The 23,239-nt window shown below is 39.5% G+C and overlaps 1 protein-coding gene across 1 annotated transcript in view; it reads left to right on the forward strand.

Annotated features, from left to right (window-relative positions):
* LOC104570061 (contactin-associated protein-like 2) overlaps nucleotides 1–21,715 on the forward strand; it is a gene marked incomplete at its 5' end in the record, with an annotated part of 102,264 nt that extends 80,549 nt beyond the window's left edge. The window contains 3 exons of the mRNA XM_088522390.1: nucleotides 8,029–8,259; nucleotides 19,979–20,050; nucleotides 21,481–21,715. Coding sequence (XP_088378516.1) covers nucleotides 8,029–8,259; nucleotides 19,979–20,050; nucleotides 21,481–21,680 — 503 coding nt within the window. The remainder of the gene's footprint in view (nucleotides 1–8,028; nucleotides 8,260–19,978; nucleotides 20,051–21,480) is intronic.
* Between the last annotated feature and the right edge of the window lie 1,524 nt (nucleotides 21,716–23,239).

A 23,239-nucleotide genomic window follows, 5' to 3' on the forward strand; every position in this document is an offset into this window, starting at 1 on the left:
GGATCTACCTACAAAGGGAAAGTAGCTGAAATGTTTAGCTCTTTGTGGTGGGGGTTGCTCTCCTTTTGCCCTCCAGGTTTGCTCTTTTATTAAGTGAAGAAAGTATAGGGTAGGAAAAAAAAGATTCTTTTGTCAGATGCTTAGACTTTTTTTTTTTTAACCTTTAAAAGTGCTGATTTTTGCATCTTGGGGTAAATCACAAGATACTGAGCACTACTTTTATCAGTCAAAGGATTTTCAATATCCTTTCAGAGGGATTGTGCTTAAGGTAAGGGCTAGAACCTGGCTGAATGATATGAGTGCCCCTTGCTGTCACTTCAGACCACCATCTAGGTGGATCGCGTTTCTTTTTAGTTTTCCATATACCTAGGTTTCCTGCTTTAAACTGCAGGCTGAGGTTTTCTTTGTCTCTGGTGCCAGAGGAGAATGGTTAGACAAGAGAATTAAAATGCATCGCAAATTTATGAAGAGATGGTAGTACCATCCATGGTCGGCTGTAGAAGACTCCCCACATCACTTGGTGATGCTCAGTGACCTTTCCAAAGCCCAAGGTATCCATTGGATTTTTTTAATTGTTTAAAAGTTATGCCCACCATTGTTGTTGTCTTTTTTTTTTTTTTTTTTTTTTTATGTATATCTCAAAACACTTAAAGTGAATTAGGCGTAATGCCATCCCAGGTAGATGCTGGGGGAATTCTCCATGTGCTGCCAATAGAGAGGGATGAGTTTGTTGCAAGTATTTGAATAGCTGGTGTGACTGGCTAGAAGTTCTGCAGTGAGACAGTAGCAAAATGTGAATAAAATATTTGTACATTTGAAGAAGTCGTGTTCACTGTTATTGCCAGGCTTCATTTCTCAGGCTTCCAGTTATTAAAAACTTTGTATCATCAGTTAATACTCCTAGTACGTTGCACTATATACTGCTGCTGCCCAACCAGTTTGGTTGGGACTGCCCTGCTAATATCATTTACTTGGGTTTCTGGGACAGGATTTCAATGCACCACAAGTAGGTCCTCTCAGTATTTCACCCACAGTCAGTGAGTTTGTCTGGCTGTACAGACACTGTCGAAGCAAAATTCTTCTGTCCAAGCTGTCCCTCTTTGTAAAAAGGAAGAGATTCTCGCCATGGTGCGTGCTTGCAGCCACCTTCCCATAGCCCTGTCCTCCCAGAGAAGCATCTTGTCCTGTGTGTGTTTCAAGAGCAGGATGCGCTAGCTCTGCTTTCAGGAATGGCCCAAATAAGTTCCTTTTGTTTTATATTTGGTCTGTACTGCTGGTTGAAGTTTAATCAGAAGTTGAAATAACAGCCAAGGGAATTTTGAGGATGGTGTGGCAGGTCTTCACTGTAATTTAGCTCAGGGCTCATACCTGCCCAAAGATTCCTGCCTTTTCACTGCTGCAACTTCATTAAACACCCTCCTGGGATTTTAGCTTGTCTGTTTCACATTGTGGGTATTCAGAATAGCTCATATAGCACAAATTATTTGCACAGTTTAGTATTATGTAATTTTTGGATATGTTTTCTAGAAGCACTGCTCTGATGCAGTGAGAAGAATCACCAGTGTATAAAACAGGTATTTGAACAGGTACTTGAGGTACAGGTACTTCAGGACACTTGTTGGAAGAACTAGGTGAAGCATCAGGATTTAGTTTACCCTCTGCTTACCCCCAGCTGGGTGCTTAACAACCCTCAACCCATCTCCCTCCCTGGAGACCTTCAAAACCCGCTTGGACGCAGTCCTGTGCCACGTGCTCTGGGTGACCCTGCGTGTGCAGGGGGTTGGACTAGATGATCTCTAGAGGTCCCTTCCAACCTTAACGATTCTATGATTCTATGATTCAATATGCGCTTTTGAGCCCTGCGGCTTTGCTCCAGCAGACATCCGCCTCCCCAGGTATGTTCTCCCTCTGACTGCATGCTGTAGGTGATCAAAGCCTTTTTTTTTTTTTTTTTTTTCTTTCCTCTCTTTTTTTTACACCCTGACAGTCCTTGAGTGCATGTGCCAGGGTTTGCTGCTGTGCTGGACCGCTCCAGCAAGGCGTCAGATACTGTGCGTGCGAGAAGACACTTTAGCTGTCTTGGGGGACTGGGACTTCTGGAAATCAATAGCTTCCTCCCAGGGGCCTTTAAGCTGCTTTCTATTATGCCAAGCCTGATACAGTAACGTGGAACCACTTAAGATGCCTGTTGGGCTGATCTTTGAGCAGGGGGCAATGTAATGAGATATCTCTCAGAGTACCTGGGACAAGGGAACACAGGATGCTTTATTTTGCAGAGGAAAATCTATTGCTAGGGCTGACCTGAAAGCAATTAGTGGTTCATTTAATTGAATCAATGAATTCACCTATGCAGTCTATTATAGTGTTCCAGAGAGATGATTTAGGCTCAATTTAGTACAGCTAGCTGAAGGTTATAAAGATTTATAATGGATTACCTCTTTCTACCTACTGAGTGGAGGCTTTCTTAAATGAAATAGAAGAGCATCCTGGAAATTTCTAGCCAGGAATAGGAGATATATGGTTTTGCCACAGAATGATATTATTGATATGGCTACTGTATTTCCAGGATTGTTAAGCACTCAAGTTTCTTCTTGTAACTGGGCACATTTAGATTGATTATTGAATTCAAACCTAACGACAGGATTTTTCACTATTTTTGAAAGGAAAATTCAAATACTGTCTTGTTTTAAATGTATAAGATGGAGCATTTAGTGAAATTGAACTGAAAGAGCTGTGATTATGCTGCTGGGACTTCTGCTTAAAAGGCATCCTCTATCGCAACCAAAATCAGTCCAGTATACATTGCTTTTCTTGTCCTTTTCTCACTATGTGCTACTTTGGACAGAGCTTTTACAACCACGAAAAAGAAAGAATACTAGATGTCTGTAAAATTTACAGAGAATCTTGCTATACTTACTTAGATATGCCTTAGATAGGGCTGCTTTTGGCTGTGAAGGGCATCACAACAAACTCTAAGGAAATTTTTAACAGAATATTTATTACATAAAATGGTTGCACATATGCAAAAACTACTTCAAGTTCTAGTTCCTAATGGAATGTAAGTCATGATGAATGGGTGACTTGATCCCCCTCTGAATGTATTGAATACTATGCAAGGTTCAGAATTTGTTATAACTTCCTGTATTGATCTACATTTCAGAGTCCTTTGAAAGAAAAAAAAAATGCAATGACAGAGCAACTTGGATAGATGTTCAGTGTATATGCTTCATAAAACATAGTAGTTTACAAAGAGTATTTTCCTGCAGAGAGGGTATTTCCCTCCTTCATAACACCCGAATCTTTCTCCTCTCTCTCTTTCTGAATTTAGGGACAGCCACGGCTGTCTTTCGACACGTGGAAAGGTTATAGTGGTCTGGCACAATATTCTCCTGGATTTTATTTGTTTGCTGCAGCTCACTGTATATGTGATTCCTTCTATGATCTTCATGCAGGGAATTTTACATAAATAGAAAGCATTGCTGTTTTGTCTATGAAAAACCTGTTCAGTGCAGTGGATCAAGCATGTGTTACTTGTTTCTGTTAAATCAGGCTGCCATTTTTCTCTAGTCTTTTTCAGTGATGCTAGAAACCCATCCCAAATGCAAGTGCTAGAATTGAGCAGAGCAGTGCTATGAAAAACACACTACTTTTTTGTCCACAGAGGTCCTGCAGCCCTTTCAGCTACCCTGTAGATAGATGTGTCAGAGGTAAACATGTAAAGTAGAGAGGAGAGGGAAGAAATGGCCTGAAATGGTTCCTCTTTTTGACACACGTCTGCTTGTACACGTCAACTGAGCACTGACTGGGTCGGTTTTGGTGATAATCTGAACCAAATTGTTTGTCTTGCAGTAGTACCTGGGCATGAGTCACAATTCTGCATCTTCAGGTATCATAGCAAAGTTAAAAGCTCCTAAAAAACAGCTAACCTAAGTGATGAGTATAGACTCACCAGGATTTCTGTATGCTGCTTATACGATTATTGCTTTTACTTATATGATTATTATGATTATTACTGGAACAGGCTGCCCAGAGAGGTTGTGGGGTCTCCTTCTCTTGAGATCTTCCAGACCTGCCTGGATGCCACCCTGTGCCACATGCTCTAGGTGTGCCCCCCTGTTGGAGCAGGGGGGTTGGACTAGATGATCTTTAGAGATCCCTTCTAACCTCAACCATTCTGTGATACTTACATCCAGTTATTTCTTTTCTAATATGCAATGTATTTTTGCTTTTTTAATTTTTTTTTCCGGATCCCTAGGATAATGAATTTCAACTTGTTGTACACTCATTAGTTAATGGTGCCCCATGTGTTGCAGTTCAAATGGCTGCAGCGACCTGGTTCAGGGACGGCACGGCGACCACCCCCAAACCACTCGGGCTATCAGCTAGTTGACAGCAATGTGGTGGACGGCAAATGGCCTTTATTGATGGGAAACAAGGTGTTATATATCTAGGTTTACAACGTCACATCCGTCTGCTTACACCATAGACTAAACACTATTGGCTACTAGGGGCCCTATCTTTCCGTACAGCACGATATCTTCCGGCCGCCGTTCCCTAACTATCTGCAACACCCATGTCATTAGCATGCTCAGGAAAAACTGTTCTTTGCATCTTTTTACCCAGGTTGAAAAAAAACTAATAGGGCATAATTTTCAATTGAGAAGTAATGCTGTTCATCAATATGTGGCATATTTCTGTCATAGCTGTGAAAAATAAGCACTGAAATAAAAACTGAGAATTCAATTCCAATAGCTTTTTTTGGCCTAAAAAAGCATAAATAACAAATAATTGGTGTTAAATCTAATTTCAGTGAATTATAGCACACAAAAAATGTGGCAACAGCACTGAAGTTCTTAGTGTTATATGTGTTAGTTATATCCATTTTTAAAATCTTAATCTGAGTAGGCAGTTGTGTAGCTATTCTGAAAATGTTCAGTGTTAAATGTTTGTATATTAAAGACAGTCTGTGCTAAAATGGATTTAATAGAATGGCCTTTGGTTTATATTCATGGTCTTCCTCTCAAGTTGGTTGATTATGCGGTCAAGGGAGTAAACAGTTAAAAACAGAAGTGAAACTTAGCCTTTGAGTATGGTGGGTTTTTTTAAGAAGTCTTTTCATTGGATGCAGAGATGCTTGTGGGTAGGTAGAATGCCAAAAAAAACACTGCTGCATCCGAACTGATCGCTTCTGATGCTGTAATAACACTAGTAATATTAATTTACATGGCTTTGCACTAGCTTATGTGCTAAAAATTAAAACAAAGGAAAACAGCTGCAGTGTACATTTCCCTGTATTTTACATAATGTGACATTCATCTTTTTCCCCATTGCTATAGAGGGAAAATCGAATTTTAGCCCTGGCACCAAAGGCATATTTCATTATGCAATCATTGTGATCCCCAAGGACGAGTTTATAGCAGGCTCAAGTACACAGGGAGACAAAGTGTAATGGACTAACATGAGAGAATAGTAGTGTGCAGAGACCCACGGGACTTGCAGGGAAAGGGGCTTGTTCACAGCTGCAACACGAAACATTCACTTGATCCATCTTGTGATACTGTTGATGCATTGTGAGCCAATCACAAAATTACTTGAGGTGACATTTCATAGCTATCATTTGTGGAGTGTTTTTTAAAAAAAGTAAGACACCTTGAATAAAGCTCATTATTTTTGTTATTTCCTTCCTTTCTTACAGGAGCTAATATCCATCTCTTACTGTTCACTGAGTTACAGACGAGTAGTGCCGAAGTAGCACAGTTGTACTCAGGATATTTGTTATTGTCACTGAGGAACTGGTGGAAAGCTATTAGCATTACTGGGTGAAGTTCCACCAAATCTAAGTAAAGATGAATAAAAGGCTATCCCTAAACTGTTAATTAAAGTGATTAGTTCTTTTTTTTTTTTTCTATTAGTTAGTTGATGAACATTTCTAAATGTTGCATGGGTTCATTTGTATGTACCATGAATATTGTATTGGAGTAGGGGACAGTGAGTATTGCAGTCAGGTATGAATCTTGTCCATCCCTGAGTCTTATGGTTTACAAGCAGCATTCAAATACACAAAAGCTTCTTTACAGCTTCTGTACACTAAATAAGGAAAATGTGTGTATATAGATGAGTATACTTATTTCAGTATTGAATTTAGGAAGGGGATTGTTCAGTCAGGCAACTTTTCTGAGAGGGAACGGGCTGAATGAAAGACCGTGTGACTAATGCCATGGTTTAAATGAATTTAATCTATCTCCAGACAATTCCAGAGCATGTTTGCACTTTGTCGCAGGTGACAGTCACTGCTCACTGACAGCCTGTGAAATGGGGCTGCCATGCTGATAAAGGCAACATGAGCAGAGGAAGAGTACATTGCCAGATGGGCAGGAGAAGGGACACTGGGGAGGATGGAACAAATCTCATAGAGCAGCTCACATAAGGATTTCATTAGGATTTCATAAACTTTCAGATTATGCACCTTCCTTTTTTCCAGCTCTCATCGTGTTAATTCCTCCTGTCATGCCCACACATGCTCGTGTTTACTATGTAAACCCCAAATACAAACCTCATTTGAAATGCTCTGCCTAGTTTAGAGCCTTGAAACTCCATGTACATATGTCTGAGGTAGAACCATTATTGTTCTTAGGGATTATTACCCTTAGGGTATTGGGAACCATGGCAGATTTTAGGAAGCTCTCTCAGAAGGCCAAACCGCATTGCCTGTAAATAACTGATCCCAGGTCAGTTAGAACTGACCACAGGCTTGTCCAAATGATTTAGTGTGCTTTGCTAATGCACACTAACACACTTGCTAATAACTCCTATTTGAATTTTGCATAGTAAAACTAAAACCCAAGTGTGCTTTGGCTGCCAGCACTTGCCCAACTCTTAAAATAAATCTCTTCTCCACTTCCTCCTCCCACCTCTCTTGGGAGAATCCAGGGAAAGGAAAACTGAGCAGAAGCACGCAGTGCTCTCCGAGGCTCCGGAGTCAGATGCTGCAGTCCAGCATGAATGTGATGCTGCTGTGATTCATTTGCATTTACTGTCACAGAGGAAATGAACTTGAATTCCTCACTGCAATGTGAATATTCAGTTTGACTGTAGTGCTGCTTTGAAATGCTACTCCCTGCTGCAGGCAGCTGGTGCTGAATGAACAAAGATTTTGCCTCTGCATCGGTGTATGCCGGTGTATGCCGGGAAGAGTATTTAATGCTATCTCATGTCCCTGGAGGAGTAAAACAGCTGTGAATGATCTGCAAATTCCTTTGTAGTGAGGCTGTGTGCTGCACTTTTCTGGTTATTCTTCTGGAGATTGCTTTAACTATTTTTTTTTTTTTTTAAAGAAAAGCAAGCTCCTTGGGTTTGGTGGAGAGTCTTATTTATTTGTTTGTTTGTTTGCTTGCTTATGGTGAAAACAAAGGTCTGGTCAGTCCTATGTTCTATTAATGAATTCTAACTACCAGTTTGCGTATTAACTGGCAACAAGAACTTGTGATATGCCCCGCATCCAAAATGCTCATGAAGAGCCTTTGACATCTCCTGGCGTATGTTTTTGTGCCACTCTGCTGGATTCCCCGTGGAAGCAAACTGGAGGGAGAGAGAGAGAGGCTATTTTTCCATCATGGGCTTCATGTTTTAGTGAGGAGATAGGGAAGAAAAGGGAGCTGCAGGGAGAAGGGACTGAATGAAGGAATGAAGGAGTAGCAGTTGTTTCATGTGGGAAATAGGTAAATTGACAAGGATTACCCCTATAATTTCTCCTTTGTCACTTCTTGCAGAAGAGATTTTTCCGATCTTTCACACTCTGCTTCTTCTTCCTCCCAAGCCTTGCTTTGTAATGACAGTATAGCAGTGAAACCAGGTCCCATCAAGGCCTGAAGGTTTCCAGCTTTAATCTGAAATGAAATGTGAAGAAATCTGGCAAGCTCTGAAATGGGTTCAGACCCTTGAAAGAGATTTTGGAATTCAGCTCAGGGAATTATGTGCTGTGCACAGTGAATTTTATTGGTTAATCTTTTCTTTCTAATTCTTCAACAGAAATTGGGAAGATCGATCAAGATATCTATAAATACAACACACCGGGGTTCACTGGCTGCCTCTCAAGAGTACAGTTCAACCAGATCGCTCCACTCAAAGCAGCTCTGAGACCTACCAACATCTCCTCTCACGTCCACATCCAAGGAGAACTAGTAGAGTCCAACTGCGGCGCATCTCCGTTGACAATCCCACCCATGTCGGCCGCTACAGACCCGTGGCATTTAGATTCGGGTGAGTCACTTGACCAGAATGCAGGGAAGGAATATATCCACCCTCCCCTCAAAGGAAAAATGATTTCAGTGAAGCAGTTTATTGACTATTGTAGGGCAATTATTGCAGCATGAAATACAAAGCTGGAATACAGGAGAATTTCTGCTAGTTCTAAGTGCACTTTTTTAATCACAATTAAGTTTGTGGAGCAACGTTACCTTGTGGTAGCAAGAGGCAGCACTGACTTGTTTAGCTCTCCCCAGCACCTTCACATTAGAGTTTAGTTCATTTATGTCCCGCGTTCATGATGTATCTGCATTTTACACGTATTCTTTTCAAAAAAATATGTGCAAGTTTGTTTGCTGCCTCCACATTATAGAATAGGACGGACAGCAAACTTTCAGGTTCATAGTGCCTTGTATCCTGCTTCTCTGGCACATTCTTACCTATCAGAACAAGCTTCCAGGCTTGAGGCATTAAGAAGGCGTTAAATCTTAGCAGAGTTTAATTCAGTATGAGGGAGTTTCAACATTCTCATTTGTTTATAATTTGTTTTAGCTTTGTGATAACTGAATCTTCATTTTGGACCTAGCTATTGTGATAGCTAGCTAGCTACTGTAGCAGTGCAAGTGAGGGGCTACTGGTATGGATGAAAATGTTGCTTATGGTAGCATTTCTTATTTTGGATTGCTAATAAGTGAAAATATTCTAGTCAGCCTCATCCAAAAATATATATGCATTCTAATTTTAGGCGTATTTATAGTAGTATTTATACGTATATTATAATATGTAGTATTTATAAACTGCTGATTTGTTTTTCCATGCTTGAAATGCCTGCTTTCCTTAGGCCATGTTTAATGAGAAATGCCATTAAGAACAAGCACATTCAACTCATTCTGAAAATGAAAAGCAAAAATGATGTGCTGATCCTAGCAATCTGATCCGACTTTGTGGCTGACAGTCTTTGATAGTATACATTACTCCTTACTTTAGAATGTGGTTTTTTTTTTCTTTTTTAATCTTGCTGCTTCCGATAGATCAAAAAAAAAAATCTCTCTTCCCTTCAGGCTTATATAGTGAAGTGTATCATGTTGTGGCCAGATTCTGATTTCATTTTTGCTGGTGTAAATTAAAAGGAAAACTGGGTCTGTGATGGCTTGCTTCCAATTATTTTTTGCTCAGGGTATTTGGGGATGTATCTATCCATCAATCTTGGTAAGACAGCAGGACACAGATCTATGTGTGTCTTTAAAACATGTGCTGAAGTCATACATTTTTTTCTTCCCAAAGTCAAGCAATACCAAGCAATTCCTTATAGAGTTTCCTTCCAGCTCTTTAATTGGGTCAGAGTTTTATAATGAGAGGGGAGATGTTGGAGGGCTGAGAGTCCCAAACTCTGTACTGATGATGTACAAGCAATACCATGTTGTAAAAGCTTCCATTACCTCCTTGCAGCTATCTCTTTGTAAGATTTCAGTGCATCTCCTCCTCGTTTGTAACATGCAATCTCCCACTTGAATTTTTCATCACAAATCTTTCTATCCTTTTGTTTTTTTCCTATCTGGAATTTTCAAATCAGTTTGTACCTGGAGGTTATATCTCATGCTTCTGACTACAGACTACAGCTGGATTTACATGAGACAGTCAAGCTGTTCCTGATAGCTCCAGGTGTTGAGAAGGGAGCTCCTGTTTGCCCCAGCCTCGTGGTGCTACTCTTGTCCTTAGGTTGCTCAGTCTCCTTCTGGAAGCTGTGCTGAGTCAAGTAGCTCATACTGCTTCATGATTTTCTACTAAGGGACTTCAAGACTTTCAGGCCAGGTCAAAACTTTAATTCACAAGTCTGCAGTTATATTTCCACAATATAAAGAACAAGGTGGTCACAGCAACTCCTTCCATTTACCAACTAAGAACAACTCAGTCTTCGTACAAGTATATCTGGCGATCAGACACAGCTGGCTCTGTTTCAGTCTCAGAAAAAGTATATACCGTAGATGGCATAACCTTGGACTCGCACACAGACGATCTTGATGACTGGTGAATGACAGTGTTTATTTTAGTGTCATTTCACACCAGCAAGTTGGTATTTTGCACTCAACGTTCTTTTTATATGTTTCCCAAACCTTATTAAGAGGCTTTCTAACATAAAGTGTGTGAAAAGAGAAAATGAAAAACTGGACTAATAAATAGAAGTCCCAGTGGCTCTAGAACTGGCGTATTCACAGTGCTCTTACTGTGATTTTCCTCCTCTACTGAGCTGGCCAGAGGAGCAAAGACAGTGAGCTCTGTTGTAACTCGCAGAAATGCTTGTGGTTCTGCTAAAGCAAAACCCACAAAACATTCACACTCATTCTTTCACAAAGAAATGTTTACAAAGAACATGGCTATGAAAATAGCAGTTACTAAGTGTTCGTCACTTCATATATGCACTTTTCTGTAATTTTTATTAGCATATTTATTAGCATAACACTGGTTTAATTTTAAATAGGTTTTAACAAAACATAAGAATTGAGGGGGAAAATGAAGAGAAAAAATATCCTCTATGAATCCTCTGTGAACTTTGTCTGGCAAGTATCATATGGTTTAAGTTTCATTCTGTCACATACTCTGACCTTCTCCTGATTCATGTTTGGGTTTAAGTGTAGATTTATAGCTTTGTTTCTCAAATCCTGTCACACTGAACTTTGAGGATTGAAAAATGTTGTAGGAGAGGATCAAAGATCAGTGGCTAACTAGGACAATTACACTAGAAGACAAATATAATAACCCTTTCACCTCTAAACTGCAACACTGGATCAGATCTTATGAGTAATTACCAGGAGATGCTAAGCAGGTTCTGCCTGACAGGTAACCTACATGAAATATTTGCCTTAAATGCTCTTCTGTGGTTACCATACGGACACTTCTTGGTAGCTGCAAAAAATTTTGGATGCCTATAGAGAGACTAAGAGATAAACCATAAAGATATACATCAGTCAGTCATTTGCCAGTGACCCTTACACACAAGCTCAGAATTTCAGTGAGGAGAAGCTTGCTGATGAATTCCCAGCATGAATGAACTCTCAGTTCATTGTTCCGCTCCTTCTACTTTTTTGCTTGGAAATAGCATATATTTCAAATTTACAGTATTGGGATTTCTCAGTTCTCTAAATTGTTTCTCTCATTGTTAGAAAGCTGCCTGCTTTCCTCCTCCACGGCTGGCATTCTGCTGTGTTGCTGCACTTTACCTTAAACCAGTCCCTTGTTCTGCTTGAAAGTATTTTGATAATGTGTAGTCTTTTCCTGTTGCCATGGTTATGCTTTCTTGGTAGTGGTGAAGCACGAGAATTCAACAAGTCATTCTTTTCCAGAAGGTGACTTTTTGATGGTTTGGGGGAGGAAAAAAAAAAAAAAAAACAATACCTGAAAACAAGCAGATCAACAACATAGTTCCCAGCCCTTCCTGTGTTTTTCTCCCAAATCCATTATCTCAGCTCACGTGAAACCATCCAATTTGCCTTGGTTATATCAAAAGAAATGCAGCAACCAGGCAAAAAAGAGTATGTTCGGTGACATTGTTACATAAAAATGACTTGTCCTGCCTTTACATGTTGCTTAAACGCAGTGGATTACCTGTCTGGCATATACTTCAAAATAAATTACAATTACATGTCTTAACCATTAAAGGTTTTTTAATATATCTCTAAATTTAGATTAGCGGGGATGTATGTCATGGATAACTGACATTGTGCTTGATTTAGGGAAGGAAACAAAAGATAAAGTAATAAAAAAGATGAATAGTTTTTGTAGTAGTTAAACCTTCAAACCTAAAAAACCTTGTACTCAAAATAGGCCATACTAATTACTGAAGAGAGTGTTCAGTCTTTATGTGTTTTTTTTCCTCCAAGGTAAAGGTTCTTCAGCTTATTATTGCAGTTTCACTTCCAAAAGTTTCTCAATTAAATAAAGAAATAAAAGAAACCTTCTACATGTGTGTATCTCTCCATTTCAGGTAAAATATATTCCAACTTTCAAAACTACCAGATCCTAAATTTGATAAAATCACAAGAGATGCCACTAAAAGCAAGGTACATACAAACCTGCAAACACTGCTTTAGCAAATCCTTCTAACCTGCCATGTCACTATGTAGATGTAAAACACATTTATTCTAAGTTTAAACAGAATCTAGTGTTTAACACAGGATTTAATTAAGGCACTAGTATCTCCAATGTTGTGTTAAGAATTAAATAGAGCAGGATTAAATGCTATAGTTCTGCAGTGTTTGTTCTGGTCATGCGAGTTTTGTCTGGCTTAACAAATATAAGCCCTAAAAGCTCTTCTCTATTTTTGTAGGTCTTGCTTTTTAAGAATCAGTAACTTACTGTGAATAATACATTGAACATGTCTGGCAAAAAACACTGTATAAAGGCATGCAATGTTGTCTTCAAGATCAAGACAGCTGCCTAAAGGATTTTTTTTCTTACAAATTCATCATTCTTCCTTTAACAAGTGTTGACAGGAGAAGAGCATGGGAGGGCTGAATATGGGCCATAAGGTTCATGCTCCCCTAATTGCTCAACCGTTATCTTTGGAAACCAAAAGAGAAGTCAATATCTCAGCTAGGAGATGGTATCACTAGTGTATACGCAATACACTGTTGGAGATCATGCTGCTTTTTAGACACTAAAAGTTAGGTGCACATGCTTCGGTCTAACCCTTGGGTACCTGTGCATTAGAAGGCAGAGTGATGATATTTGAGATAAGCTGTTTTGGGGGTTCACTTCTATAGATATGTCCATTTGGGCACAAAAATAAACATTCTCCATGCCATGGAGTTTAAGAAAGGAGCAGTGGCCAGGAAGGATCCAAGGCATTACTGGCTATGCCAGGGAGATTTAGACCTCAAAACCATCTCAGGTTACGCATGCAAGAACAAAAGGCCTTCCTTAAGTACCAGACACTTGGACCACAGACACTTGGAGTAGTGTGTATTAGCACGCATTGAGCTTAATATCCTGTTTGCATTGGTGAATCTGACAAAAGAAGGATTAAAATCAGTGCTACTGTATGAATTGGTGCTGGTTCTCTCATCCCAGGAACAGCAAGCTCCTCTGCTTCAGGCTTCCTTGAGCAGCAAATGATTTCAGAGGGGAAAGGAACACAAGAAGTTCTGTTCATGATGTGGGCTTCTGTTTCTAAATGTCATCTTCTAGGGACTAGCAAAATTAAAAATAAATAATGCCTTAGGAGCCATAGGATGCCTTAGGATCTGCTTTCTTCTCAAAGCGGCATTTTTATCAGACAGACAGGGTTTAAGTCTAGCAAAACCCCACAGCTTGATTTCTAAGCCCTGAGTGTTTTTTGCAGGCAAAAGTGTAAGTGATAAAAATTTAAGTTTCTGTTCTTCTGCTTCAGTCAAGCAGCTAACTAGGAAGAGCATCTGTCTGAAATTTGGCATAATCAGTGCTTCTTCCTTCAATGACTTAGTGATGGTACTTGAATTACTGTAAGTTCGCTTTGATGGGGAATAAAATGACTCCCTTGGTCCTATCTAGTTCCTTCACACAATCAAGCACAGCTTTCTCTTGTCTTTTAAAAATATATAATTTCACTGTGAAGCTTCTGAAACTGTATGCATTATATTAGGCAGCTGACAAGCTGCCAAACTCATAAATTCCTCTGGTATTGATTGAGAGACCTGCCTTATAGCTGCTTCATAAGCAGTGATTTGAATATTAATGCTGCTACCTAACACAAAGACAAGAAGCGGGAAATATTAACTTGTATCTGAATAATTGTCATTATCTGTGAAGACTGTATTTTTTCCCTATATAACTTACTTTACCTGGGATCATCAGGATAGTGTAAATTAGAAAAATAATTTTAAATAGAGAAGGAAGCATTTGGATGTCAGAAGGTTTCATGTGACTACTATCTTTTTCCTCTTCTTAGACCAAAAACTTCTTAGATTCCAGATGTAAGTGGTTATTCTGGGTTACAGTTGGGTCATTATAGTTTTTTTTTAATTAAGTTCTTTTAATTAAGTTCTCTAGTCTAACTCCATCTTCATCTCCAACTCAAGTCTTTCCTGTTCAGGAAGAAAATAAATACTAGAAGTGCAGAACCTGGTCTTGCTTTCTGAATCCTTTCTTCCAATAACCTGAGTAGAGTTCAGTGGTTTTTCTTATAGGTTGTAGCTGTCAAAAACTTCCAGGAATGGAGAACTGGAGAAGAACTTCTTCATTACATAGTAATTTCATTATGAAGACTAATTTGTTACTTAAGGTTGGTTGGTCTCTTGTTCATTGGGCTGGATTTTTTTGTGGTTTTGCTTCTTTCATGTATTCCCTGTGGGTCCATTATCAGTGTTTAGCTGTATGCAGCTAGGCTTTGATCAGCACTTAACTCTACTGTTCCTTTGAGAGCACCAAAGCGTTTCATCTTCTACATTAATTATAAAAGGAAGTGTTTGTCTTCCTTAACAGGTGAAATATAAGCACTGCTCATAAAACTTTCATGAAAGTGATGGCTTAGGCCAGCATGACTAATACTATCAGTTTTTGTCTGGAATCATAAGGGGAGACAGTGTCATTCAGACATTACAGCAAGGAATTATAAAACAGATGAGTTTAATTTTTCATGGATGTAGGCATTCTAATGTGCTGCAAATTAATTGGAGTTTTGTCACTTGAGCAAATGTTCAAAATACTAGCTCTCAGTTAGAAAGTGATGAATTTAAAGCTGCTGATAAGCAAGAACCCAAGTTGAGTCTAAATATCTGCTCCCTTATTTTGAAATATTGAAGAAAATTATGCAGTGTACCTGCATTAGTAAATAAATATAAAAGGTGCTTTGGTCTTGCCTGCATGCCTTGCACAATTGCTTGTTGTGCAAAGCAAGTGTAAAAGCTAATGGGAAGTTACTGTACAAAGGGGAAATCAAGATGCAAGGATGAGTCTCCTAATAAAATACAGGTTTTGCCTGTTTCCTAGGAAAATTATGTGTTAAGGCCAAAAGAAAGAAAATTTTGCTTTCTTCTCAGCCATAAATTTCATAAAATTCCATTTTCTCCTCCATCTAAGAGTACATACAGAAAAGTTTGCCTACAGTAGGAAATGAAAGGGCTAATGGAGCTGCTATTCAGAAACAACTATCTTGACTGCATAGCTTGTTCCCTTTGGAGTCTAATGGTGAAAATTTGCACCATCCTTGTGCATTGCACATAGAATATACATTGGATTTCCTCTCAGCCTTGTCCTTGTTGGTTCGTTACTTGCATTTTCATTGTTCATCCCGTGGTTTTTTTCTTCTTTAACAGAAATATCCAGCTGCTGTTTCTTCTGTAGTCCCTGATTAGTTTCCCACAGTATTCCAGATGTTTGGGTGCAGAAGGGCTGTTCAGAGGACAATAGCTCTATTAAGCCATAATTCCAGTGGCTTTACTAACTTATACATATTTCAAATTAGGAAAAAAAAAGATACAATTGGAAAGATTTCAGAAAATAAATATGTAAGAACACTTGTTCTGAGTAAAAAAAAACTAATATTTTTCATAATCTCTGTGTGTTTCTGCTTTCTCTCATCAAAACTGACCAGTATAATTGGGAGTAAAAACACCTGAGGTTCAATGAAAAATACTTAGACAAAAATACCACTGCTCAAAGTGGTTATGACCTAATGGAACATATCTGACTACTTAGTTTAAGTAATTGGCCCAAGTAGCACTAATGTTTTAGAAGACTTTTTTTGTGGTTTATGAAGATTTTTCTGGTCCCCTATCCCTCTCCCAATCTCTCCCTGAGAAGGTTGCAAAAGGTGGAAGAAATTAGTGGATTTTGATCCAATGGTGTGAATTTCATGTCCCCCATATGTTGCATTGTTGGAGACAGAATAGGAAATGGTGTTCTTAAAGTGAAAGGCTGATATCAGAGGAACTTCAGATAGGTTCTAAGTACATTCCTCCAATAAGATTTGCTCTTAAATCCCTCAAAAAGCAGGGGGCAGATTTCCTTCTTTCTTATTTTCAGCTTGGAGAATTAGGAATGTAAATAGATTTTATTTTATTTTATTTTATTTATTTATTTATTTTTGGGTGATAGAGGATGGGTGTTTTGAGAAGGGTCTTTGGCACAGTGAGGACATGCATGGCCGGAGCAAGGCCATGGGCTGTCCTGTGTTTCTCTGCTGAGAGGGAGCAAGGCCAAGTTGGGAGCAAAAGTTGAGTGGAAGAGGTAGAGATTGGCAGGGTGACAAGCTAGAGAAAGGGCCTGGGGTTTACGGGTTGCAATGGTCACCTTTGATGCAGACCAGCGTGTAGTGGAGTTGTTTGCTCCCACTTAGTCATTTGTATGCTTTGAATTTCTTTTCTTATCTGGCCTCTGAAGGATAGGGAATGTGCCAGTGACTACCCATTTGTTTTCATTAGCAAGAGTCAAGCTGTTAATGATGTTTCTGTATTCACAGCAGTTAATAAGGAGCAGTCTGTACTTTGTAGCCATAGTGGTACAGCCCCATGTGGCAGGTGGAGTTGATATAACTTGACAGAGAGCTGGTCGTTGTTTTCCTCTGTGTTACAGTCCATGGAGAAATAGATTAATGAACTGATTAGTTTCAAGGTTTTTCTCAAAATCCTAATGTGTCTGTGAATGCTTGCTGTCTTTATAGGCTCCGTATGGATGAATCACAGAGCTTTTCCTCTTGGATGTATGGCTTAAAAAGAGAATTAGGAAGAATGAATGATACCTAATGCTTGTTTCTATTTTATTCTCTTGTCGTTCTATTTTTAATCAATGTCTTGATACCTGGGGGCTTCACATACCTTGTGATTACCAGGTCTATATTCTCTAGTTCACATTTATGTGAAATCATAATTAGTCTTAACTAATATTCATGTATTGTCTAATTTAGGAAGCTTTTTTTCTATATAATTTGTGGAAAGAAACAGACTTCTGTCCTTAGAAGAAGTCTAAAAATGATGTGTCAAAGGTTTCTAATTCATGCATTCAAAATTAGGTAAATTGAATTGTCTCACGAGTGCTCAGTGTATTTCCTTCAGCATTGGTGGTTCATAGTCAGGATATCAGTACTGCTTGCTAGCTGGAAAGATCCCAGTTTGTTCTTTCCCTGCAAAGTACCTTTACTGTATAGTGTTGTGTTGGTTTCTCTCCCCACACCAACTTTGTGGACTACATTTCTACTTTAACAGAAACCTTTTGTGAATTTGTGAAAGACTTATGTGAGACCTGTAGTAAAAATTCTCCCTCTAAAAATGATGCTGCAAAATTTTATCTACTCTAAAGAACAAAAACTATCATTCAGTCAGGTAAATAAAGCATACCTGTCACCATGAATTTTCTCGTCTTACTCAGGTGTGTTTGTCCAGTCCTACCTCCCCTTTCCATCCAGTGAGTCCTGCATTATCGCCAATGGCTGCAGCAGTGACTGAGTTTAATGTGCAGGATGATATTAGATCTCCTACTGTACCTTTGTAGTAGTCTGAAATTTCAAATATCATTAAAATGATGGTCAATACAGTTTTTTTTTTTCTGTAGTTGATCCTTTATCACCCTTATAGGTCATGCAAAGTCCCTTTAATTCTATTTAGCTAATAATAGCAAGTAAAAGAGTGCAAAACTTTAGTTTATAGTCTCTATAGTTTTACTCTGTAGCAATTATTGAAGCTATCACCTTATCAACAGCAGTCCGTGAAAAGAAGAGACAGCAAAGCATGATGTGTCCTTTAACATGGTCAAGTTCAGGATGATCACAGTATGATCAAGTAAGTTCAAGGGACTACTGTGGGAAGAAAGGATATAAAAAAACAGCTTCCAACCCTTCCAATACCTTTCCAACTCCCACCTATATTACATCCACAATTCACTTGCTGTCCCTGTGAGCAATAAATTTGCTTTGGCTTTGCAGAGTAGCTACATAAAATAACTGCAGCTCCATAACACCTATTTGCTCTGGGCAAGCCATCATTTTAAGTTACTGAGGTATAAAGCAGTGAGAAAGGTCTTGCTGAGACGTGTAGTTAAAATTAATGTCAACGTGTTAATGAAAGGATTTGAACAGGAAAAAGGTGTTACCAGCTGTGATGATAGAGAAATGAGGGAACACACTTGCCCATTAGCAACTCCTCAAGTACTTCCAGCGCATATCATAGCCATGTGAGCTAGTTATTATACCACTCACTGCAATTCAGACTCCTATGAAAAGTGAGAGTCAGTATAATGATATTCTTTTTATCTGATCAGTCACTTTGAAATATCTTAGGGTGTTCATTTTTTAAACCTGTGGCGGGCACTCTAGATTTTTCTGTGCTTTTACTAGAGCATCAGGCTTACTGGTGCCCCTTTGTGAGCTTGTCTTAACCCATTCTCTTCTCATTTTATTACATAATTTTAACAGCAAAGGAAGAAAACAATCTTGTTATTTGTCTTCTAGACAAAGTTACCTCATATTGCACAGGAATGAACTGTAGTATGGTCAGAAAGAAATCAGTGTGTCTGAATTACACAACTTATATGCACAATGCAGGTATTTCTTCACACTCCATTCATGCTGTTGTCCTCAAAACAATCTTTAAAAAACAAGAGAGGGTTCCCTATACCATCATAACGGAAGGCAGAACTGTAATTGTTGTGGAGCCGAAGATTTTTCTCTGCAGAGAAACACGGGCAACTCAAAACCATACAAGCAAGGAATAGGATTTGGTACTTCATGTGGTCATGCTTCTGTGGTAAGGGACCCTGTTTGGGGCTACAATTGGAGAGAGCAATTTCCTTACAATTTTGCACACCTGAGGCTTTTCTTAAAGGAGTCATTTGGCTTTATGATTTTTGCCGAAGGAACAGGCGGGCTAGGTTTAAAAGCAGTGTTTAATCTCCTGCTGCCAGCCTTTCCCCCTCAGTGTTGTCAGGATAATACTAAGGACCCTTTGCCAAAATCTCTCTATAGGAAACATTAATAATCCTGAACAGTAAGGTTCTTTGGGAGAAAAAAACACTGATACTGAACCAGGTATTTATTTATCTTTTTTTTTTTTTCCTTACTCTTTCCAGAGTATACACATAGGAGGTTACTCTAGCTCACAAATTCCTGTTGGACCATTCATTCTTCTGTACAGCTGTTTTGAGATGCAGAGAAACTCTATTAAGGTTTTTCCTACATTCTAACAAAGCCGGTTGAATTGGTAGCCGGTTTTGGGATGAAGTGAACGTATCGACGGCCTGTCAAGGAGAAGTGTTACAATGTCACCAAATGCATGAAAAATGAAAATATAGCTGTCTTGAATTATTCTTAGGTCGCTATTTATTTTGTTGATTATTTTTAATGATCTCCATTCAAATGTCTTTAGCACTTTTTCTATTTCAAGATCAATGTCATGTTTCACGTGCCAAAAGAGGGTGATTACAATCACTCGTGTAGCTCCTTGGGTTTGCTTAGTCTGTGCAGTGTCTTGTTGCTATGGCTCACTACAAAGAAAACGTAGGTGAGAGGTTTAGTAGGGGAGATTTCCTTTGGAAATTGTCTGTGATGGTTCTGGAGGTTAAAAGCAAAACTTCCGTCCAGGCACTGCTCTAGCCCTGTCCTGCTTCCTTCATGCAGCTCAGCTGTGGAAGATTTTTTTTCTTATTTCTTTAGATAAATACATATCACAATTTTCTTTAAGTTTTATCTGAGGATGTTGGATATACTTCTGAGCTACTGTATAAAGTTTCACTGCTCTCACAATGTGAATCTTTAATTTCCTCTTTACAGCCAGTGCTGATTTCCCGTACAACGGTCAAGCTATAGGAGATGGGGTTAACAGAAACTCTGCCATTATTGGAGGTAGGAAATATGTCTACTTTTGCAAGATACTTTTCAATATGATTGTGAAGGTTGAATTGTAGCTCCTAATATGTTCAGGATATATGCTAAGAACTCTGTGGGAAAATGGCACCAGAACAAAGTTAAATAGAAGTTTATGTCATTCCATTCAGGCACATTGTTCTGAAAAAAAAAATGGTTTGTTCACATTTAGTTTGTCCCCTCCGATGTAGCTTTAACCAAATCTAAATATTAGATTTGTTGATAGTCCACATTTTAAGCATCCATGCAGAGAGCTACTCTGGTATAATTATGTAAGTTACAGAATAGCTAATTTATATGAGAAGGTGGGATGCTTTCCCAACTATAGCATTTCAATGTGACTATTTCAGACACACTCGGTTGCACTCTTGACAAAAATCATTTGTGATCCCACCTTGTTTTCTAGGGGCCAACTTCTGTAATTTGTACACCTTGTAATCCCATTCAGTGAAATAGCTCTCCAGGTTAAGTAATTCTAAAATTGTCCTTGAATTAGCATTTAAATGAAGACTTGCTGGCCAACAATCTTCGGAAATAAAGGCCCTGATTAAATTTATGCACACATGCAGTGTTCAGTGCCCTCTTCCGCAGTATCAGAGTTGCACGATAACTCTCAGAACAGAATTATATATCACTGCATCATATTCTGAAAAGATGCAGAAATTGTTTTTCAAAGTCAGCCTAGTATTTTTTGATCAGCTCTATATGCAGATAAAATGACACGCTGGTGTTTGTTTTTGTTTTTTTACTGTTGTTGTGCAAAATAACACCGAGTACAGTTGTATGTGCAGTCTATTTGAAATTCCTTTTTCTTCCCCTTGGCCCTCTCAAAGGTCTATGTTTCCATACCTAGATTTATACCATACCCAGGTTTTTAACTCTAGTTTCAGGGGTGTGCTTTTTTTTTATAGTCTTTTTGTTACTACTTACAACTTTTCCCTATTACCTTGACACCTTACAGTACCACAAGAATAGAATTGCACTCCTTACAAAATTCAGGCCATACCTAAATGCTTCAGCTAATAAGAGCAGTATTAAATATTTCTGGCTGATTGTGAGATTTTATTTATTTATTTATTGGCTGAGAACTTGGTAAGATCTTCACCTGGGAGATGTGCATTTGGAGAGAAGGGCTTAGAAAAAGGGAGAAGTGCTGTTCTAGCACATCCTTACCTACGCGTAAGAGGGTAAAATTCATGATGCCCCTACAAAAGAGAGTTGAGCGCCAAGCTGAGTGTTGCACGGAGACCCAAACGTGCCTCTATGGAACGCATGTCATGGGGGCTGCTATGGGGCCTCGCTAGATGCATGCGACCCCCGCTTGGAAAGTGTGCAAAGATGCCTCCATCTCTGGCACGCGTGGCATTTCTCTGTCCTACTCTTGTCTCTTTCCCCTTTCCCCGGCCCAGGCATCATCGCCGTGGTGATCTTCACCATCCTGTGCACCCTGGTCTTCCTCATCCGCTACATGTTCCGCCACAAGGGCACCTATCACACCAACGAGGCCAAGGGCGCAGAGTCAGCCGAGAGCGCCGATGCAGCCATCATGAACAACGACCCCAACTTCACGGAGACCATCGACGAGAGCAAAAAGGAATGGCTCATCTGAGCCCAGTGGCGCGCGGTGGGCACCAGCTCGGCCGGGGGCGTGTGGGGGGACACTGGGCTGAGGAGAGGACACGGCTTCGGACTCTAGAGCACATGTATGGGAAAAAGATCAGCACAACAGGAGGAGAAAGCGACATGGAAACAAAAAAAAAACATTGAGACTGGAGAAAAAGGAAAAAAAAATCAAGAATATCACAAGCATTTAAGAGAAATACTTTTTAATATTTATTTGCAGCAAATTGCCTCTTCTGTATCCCAACACCTACAACAAAGAGCGGCTTTACGGCTTTGGCGCTGGTGAAAGTTTCGAGTAATACCTGTCTGTTTCTGTGTATGGTTCGAGGGGGTCTGGATGCCTGTGCTGAGGAGCAGGGCCCCTTTTTTACCATTTTTTAAAAGCTGCTTAAGATGTGGATAGTCCTGTCTGGAGAGCAAGGGACGGCGCGTTGCTCTCGGCGTCTTGTCCTCCCTTCCGGGCAGGTTGTCATCATCCCCAGTCTTCGTCGTTCTGCGTTTCATTTTGGTGTGGTTTGAACCATGGGGACTAAGGGTGGGCTTTGGGGAGTGGGGAGCAGGAGAAGCAGGTCGGTGCTTAATGCAAACCCTGTTTGCCATGGGTGGGCGCCAGCCTCGTGACCCAGGCACTTTGTGTACGTGACTTATCGGCAATGTAAAACCGACGTTCTTACCACCATCACCACCACCACCACCAGAGAGGAGGAGGAGGAAAAAGCACAGGACACTTGAGTTTTCTGTTCCTTGGTTGGGCTCTTGAGGACAACAATGCTGTGCAAGTCTGTAGACGTAGTCCTTTTCCACATCCTAACTTGGCTGTGCCTCGGCCCTGTACTGAGGCACAACTGCAGTAGGGAGTTAGGGCCAGACCTCGTTTGCTTCTGTTTCTTTCTTATAGGCCATTGCAGAAATGCTGGTACAGCTCTATTGGGTGCATTCGAGCCAGCAGGCTTCACATAATATGTTTTTTCCCAGCTTTGGCATAACAGTTTGTTCTTAAGTGTTTCATTTCAAGCCCTTTTGGAAAGCCACTGTTAACAGTGCTCCAACAAACGGAGTTTGAAAACACAAAGAGAATATGAGAAACATATAGTGCTGGAAAAGAGTTAATTTTCAATGCACCAAATTGCCTGAATCAACATAGTCTCTTAGAAGTAAAGGACAGACAGTACCAAGTGCAGCAGATATCAGGGTTGGTCCTTATACGTAGTTTGTGCAGCAGAACCGAATAAAGAACAGAATGTATTACAAGACATCATCTCCAGTGCACTAGAAGCACAACTCCAAGAGTTTCTCTTTAAAAGTACTTATGCTTGTGAGAGTTTTAGGTTTACTTACTCTTTAATATTGAGGGATTTAGTATGCACAGATTTAGTCCATTTTTGCTTGCAAGAAAGATTTATATTTTAAATCCACCTCTCCGATCTGATATACTGAGCAGAGCTGCCAACTTTAATTTCCTTCTCTCTTTTCTGTGTATATTTCATTTTTCTAGTTGCTATAAAATGAAATAAATGAACAAACAAAAAGATTTAATGGAAGGAG

This window comes from Tinamus guttatus, unplaced genomic scaffold (genome assembly GCF_059628265.1).
Source record: "Tinamus guttatus ecotype Peru unplaced genomic scaffold, ASM5962826v1 Tinamus_guttatus_pri_ptg000151l, whole genome shotgun sequence".
In the NCBI taxonomy this organism is placed as follows: Eukaryota; Metazoa; Chordata; class Aves; order Tinamiformes; family Tinamidae; genus Tinamus; species Tinamus guttatus.